Source organism: Bos taurus, chromosome 12 (assembly GCF_002263795.3).
Source record: "Bos taurus isolate L1 Dominette 01449 registration number 42190680 breed Hereford chromosome 12, ARS-UCD2.0, whole genome shotgun sequence".
In the NCBI taxonomy this organism is placed as follows: domain Eukaryota; kingdom Metazoa; phylum Chordata; class Mammalia; order Artiodactyla; family Bovidae; genus Bos; species Bos taurus.
The window spans coordinates 69,200,628-69,205,863 of record NC_037339.1 but is presented as its reverse complement, the minus strand read 5'-3'; the positions used below and the strand labels follow the sequence as shown (position 1 = coordinate 69,205,863).

At 56.0% G+C, this 5,236-nt stretch overlaps 1 protein-coding gene across 1 annotated transcript; it reads left to right on the top strand.

Annotated features, from left to right (window-relative positions):
- The first annotated feature begins 1,676 nt into the window (after nt 1-1,676).
- On the top strand, nt 1,677-4,471 carry SOX21 (SRY-box transcription factor 21). The gene has a single exon (XM_025000151.2). The coding sequence runs from the start codon at nt 2,075-2,077 to the stop codon at nt 2,906-2,908; it is 834 nt and encodes a 277-aa protein (XP_024855919.1). The 5' UTR covers nt 1,677-2,074; the 3' UTR covers nt 2,909-4,471.
- Nucleotides 4,472-5,236: the final 765 nt, after the last annotated feature.

Here is a 5,236-nt window from a genome sequence, read left to right as displayed (position 1 = left end):
GTTCTCAGCCTGGGCTAGTTCCTTTTCGAAAGGGTTGCCAGGCGCACGCTCAGCCCCTCCTGTTATCTTTCACTCCACTACCTCCGACTGGCTTGCATCACCAGTGCAAGAAAATTCGCGAAGCATCTGCGGCAAGTAACATCTGGACCTCCAAGGAAGCACCTTCTTGCTAGGAAGTCTCCAGCATTTTCTGGGCTGCGTCCCCTCTTCCTCCGAAGCGCGTGAGGCTCTCCTCCACGTGCGCGCCTCCTTCCTCCAGGGCAGAGGATCCCAGAACCGCGACCACCGCTGCCCTGCCCGGCCGGGGCTGCCGGGACGACCCCAGGGGTGGCGGAAGCCAAACAGTGCGCAAACTCGGCGGCGCGCTTCGTAGTCTCCGCTCGCCTAAACCTGTTCTCAAGTGAAAAGCGGGTGGGAGGAGGAGTACGGGGGTGGGAGTAGGGGGGTGGCCAGGAGGGGGAGAGGCGGCGGGGATCCTGTTTAATTCGCGGTCCTGAGGGTGTGGGAGCGGGAGGAGGCTCGGCTGGTCCCTCCTCCCTCCCCAAGTGCTGGGCTCCACCTCCTCCGCGTGCCCCCAGATATACAACACTCAGCGGCGGCCGGCTATGCACACCCAGCGCCGGCTTCGGGCACGTGTACACGCAGGTAGCGACACTCACCTGAGCCCGTGCACAGGGCTCCTGTCGCCTGGGGAGCGGCGGGCTGGCGGCCTGGGCTGGAAAGGGGCCCACGGTGCTGCAGGAGAGGGGCAATTGGGAGCAGCCCCAGCGCGGACCTGCGAACTGAGGTGATGGCGCGCCTTCTTTAAATCCTACCCACTCATCCGCCACCCTCCCACCCCTCCTGGCTCTTGCACCTCCGCCCGCTCGGCTTCGGCCGAGGAAGCCGGCCCAGAGGGGCTCTGGCCGCGGAGCACACGCGGGCGCACGCTCCGAAGCTAGCGCGCCGACAGGGGCGCGGCGGCGCCGGCGCAGGAAACTTGGGCGAAGTTAGTTGCAAGTCCCGGGCGGAGGCCCAGAGGACCGAGGAGTGGGAAGCGGCCCGTGCCTGGCCCGCCGCGCCGCGCGGAGGCTGGCCCGGGCTCCGCGCTCGGCGCGCTCCGGGTGCCCGAGTCGGCCGACGCGCCAGGAGGGGCTTGGAGAGAGCCGAGCCGGCATGGCCCGATGGACAGCGAGACGCGCCGCCCCGGCGAGCCGGGAGGATTTCCTTTGAGGCCCGGCGATCGATCCCAGGCTTTCTGAATCCTCAGCCAACCTCCTGCCCCGACCCGCAGCCGGAGAGGAAGACCCAAGAGGCAGGTGCTGGGGTGCGGAAAGCTCCCCCACCCCGCCCTAAACCCCAGCCCACCAGGGGGGTTCCCATCAGCACCCCGCCTGCTGCGAGCGAGGAAGACCGGCCGGTGCTGCGGTATTTGTATTTATATCCATTGCGGCGCTCTGCGTTCCCTCGGTGGGCCCGGACCCCCCTCCTCTTCCTCCTCCCGGCCGCCCCCCTCCTCCCCCACCCCCATCTGCCACTGTCAAATGAGAAAGTCACCGAGGAGAACCCAAACACTCCAGCCGCCGAGAGCCCCCTTTGGCACTTGGCAGCACGCGGCGGCTGACTCCTCCGCTCAACTTGGTGGCGCCTCCGCGACGCAACTTTCGGGGCTGCTGTGCATTTAACAGGGGAAAGACCGAGGAGGGGGACCGCGCTGCTGGGTGGCGGCCACCTGCGGGGAGTTCGCGAGCGGACACCACCGGACAGGAAGGACACAAAGAAAGCAAAGGGCAAACTGCCACAGTGGGGGTGGGGACACCGCAGAGAAGTTCTCGTGGCCCGGGGAGGATTTTGTTTCCCACCCCCACCCGCGAGCGCCTGGCCGGCCGGAGACAGCAGGACATCCAGGAGGCGCGACGCGGCCCGGGGCTGGTCCCCCGGCCCCCTCCTCCCGGCGGGAGCGACGCCGGGGTGAAAAGTGGGGCACAGCGGGCCGAAGGGGTCCCCGCCAACAGCCAACATTGATTTCCTCCGGGCCGAGAGCGACGGCCCGGGCGGCGGCGGCGGCGGGCTGCAGCCGCGGCAGGGCGACAGCATGTCCAAGCCGGTGGACCACGTCAAGCGGCCCATGAACGCCTTCATGGTGTGGTCGCGGGCTCAGCGGCGCAAGATGGCTCAGGAGAACCCCAAGATGCACAACTCGGAGATCAGCAAGCGCCTGGGCGCCGAGTGGAAGCTGCTCACCGAGTCGGAGAAGCGGCCGTTCATCGACGAGGCGAAGCGCCTGCGCGCCATGCACATGAAGGAGCACCCCGACTACAAGTACCGGCCGCGGCGCAAGCCCAAGACACTGCTCAAGAAGGACAAGTTCGCCTTCCCTGTGCCCTACGGCCTGGGCGGCGTGGCCGACGCCGAGCACCCGGCGCTCAAGGCGGGCGCCGGGCTGCACGCGGGCGCGGGCAGCGGCGGCCTGGTGCCCGAGTCGCTGCTCGCCAACCCCGAGAAGGCGGCCGCCGCCGCCGCTGCCGCTGCGGCGCGCGTCTTCTTCCCGCAGTCGGCTGCCGCCGCCGCCGCCGCCGCGGCCGCTGCCGCCGCCGGCAGCCCCTACTCGCTGCTTGACCTGGGCTCCAAGATGGCAGAGATCTCGTCGTCCTCGTCCGGCCTCCCATACGCGTCGTCGCTGGGCTACCCGACCGCGGGCGCCGGCGCCTTCCACGGCGCGGCGGCGGCGGCTGCAGCGGCGGCCGCGGCCGCCGGGGGGCACACGCACTCGCACCCCAGCCCGGGCAACCCGGGATACATGATCCCGTGCAACTGCAGCGCGTGGCCCAGCCCCGGGCTGCAGCCGCCGCTCGCCTACATCCTGCTGCCTGGCATGGGCAAGCCCCAGCTAGACCCCTACCCCGCGGCCTACGCCGCCGCGCTATGACCCCCGAGGGGCGGCCTCGCCGGGACCGATGTGCCCACGTGTACATATGTATAGGTACGAGCTCTGCGGCCTCCCCACGCGCCCTCCCGCGACGGAGGCCCCCCGGTGTGTGTGTACATAAGGTATATAGTTGCCAGTCAGGGCGCGAGTGGCCGAGCGCGCGAGTGCGCGGGCGAGTGTGCGTGTGAATTCGACAGGACCCTTTCAGACCTGCACCCCGCAGACAACTTTCAAGAGGGCAGTTGTATCCGGCAGCGGTGGCTGTTTGCTTTGCACTTCGGAACCTGTTGCGTTTTGGCCCACAGAGGTGGAGGAGTAACTTTTTTTGACTTGTTGGGCTTTCCAGCTTTCTCTGTGGGAAGTTTACTGTCGGTTTTGCTTTTGTTGCCCATTGTTTTTCTTTTATTATTCTTTTCTCCCGGTCTGTGTTGCATGCACTCTGTTCAAACGTTAGGTCTGAAATGGTTGGCACAAGGGAAAAGCTGATCTGTGTCATTAGTTTCTCGGAACGGGATGGCTCCGAGCAGCCTTGCTCCCTATTTGTACTATTTGAACTTTGCAAATATCTGTTCTCTCAAGCAGAACCCCTAGACCGGATCCATTCTTGACCAGTGACCGGCTCGAATCTGGCCTTTTGTGTGTGAGACGATCATGGTTTCTTTTGTTTATCCTGCCATATGCAAATCAGACCAAGAGCTCTTTCTCAAGAGCAAGGACCGCAAACAAGAAATGTGTGTGAAATGAAAAGTTGTCAATTGGATTTTCTCCCTTAAAAAAAAAAATCTACTACAAGTCTCCCTGAGTCCACTTGCTAGAATTTTTGACACAGTTTACACAGAAAAAGGCATTGTTCCTATTTTTTCATTATGGCTGAGTTTCACCTTCAGATGATTGTAAATGTGTATATGTCCGTGAAAGCATTGAGTCTGAAAATGTGTTATTTGCGTTGCCCTAAATTTGAGTCAGTTTGCGACTCTCAAACATTTTGAACAAATGTCAAAGTTAACTTTAAAAATTGCGGGACTATTTCAGACCCGCAATTTTATCTAAGATTAAATCAGACTTTTTTGTCTGAGTGGTAATTATATATTTATTATTTAGCAAAACAAAACAAAAACCAGAATTGTTTTGACAGATGTCTCTTCTTTCAGCTAGCATTTCTCCACCAACTCAAACCGCTTAAATGTGTTTTGGAGTTCCCTCCCTAATTAGCTTATTTTTTAGATCACCTGCAATTCATTTGCAAATGATGATAAAACACATTTTAGAGAAAAGAACCTCATTTGTAGCTTTTTTCTTTTTAAGTGTATATATTTTGACTACTGTTTGTGAATGAAGTTGGCTAACATGTATTTAGTTTCATTTTGGCTTTATGTAATATAAAGTTTTTAAAAGTTTAAGTATTGGTTTTAACCTTTATGTGTAAATGGTTTTTCTTGTGTGATCTTCTAATTTAATATTAGACATCTAAACTATATCTGTAAATTAGAACCCGACTATCACTCTGTTCATTTTTTTTGAACAAAGAGTTTAAATAAAGCCTGAACCAGGGAAAAGAGAAAATCCTCTATTTCTTGTTGAGTTCCTAACAAGATTTTTATCTGAATTGCCCTTACGTGCCTGGTCCAGGTGAAGTGTAAGGTATCCTCCAAAGGCAGTCTTTGTTTCACTTTTGAATAGATTTACTAGGAAATCTAAATCAAGCCATTGTTATTCAGAGCCAAAAACCTGATTTATCACATTTTTAATCGTGAATAGGAAAGAAGATAAAAAAAACCAAGTAGTTGTATTATCTTGGGGGGAAAAAAAGGCATTCATGAACCAGTAGAACAGAGCCCATTGAAAACATCCAGACCGTTTAAAGCATTTCACTAGTTTCCAGTAACATTTTAAGAGGAGAAAGTTGCCTGACCACTTTATCTTGTTAGCAGGAGAGCCCCACTGCTTAAATCAGTGTAATTTGTTCTTGTATCTTTGGTATATTCCTTATTTACACCTTAAGATTTTATTTGTAAGGATGATCGCTGAATTAAGACTTTGTACAACTTTTGACCTCTTTAAGGCTTTATTCTGTCATGCTAATGGCATTAAAATAGAAACAACAAATTCTAATGGAAAGGGTTGAATTTCCAAGGCTGCACAAGTTTACACTGGAGAAAGGTTTGAAATCATACCAGGTTTTAATTTCAGAAAAGAAATTAGAAGATGCCAGGAAGACTATCAGGAGGAAAAAAAAAAAAAAAATACCTAGAGGGAGATCTTTATTTTCGCCCCACCAAGATAGAAATTCTAAAGATACAAGACTCAACTAGTCCTAAACTAGTTTCC

Excerpts from the sequence above, each read along its gene's own strand:
- SOX21 (XM_025000151.2), top strand. The coding sequence starts at position 2,075 with ATGTCCAAGCCGGTGGACCACGTCAAGCGGCCCATGAACGCCTTCATG.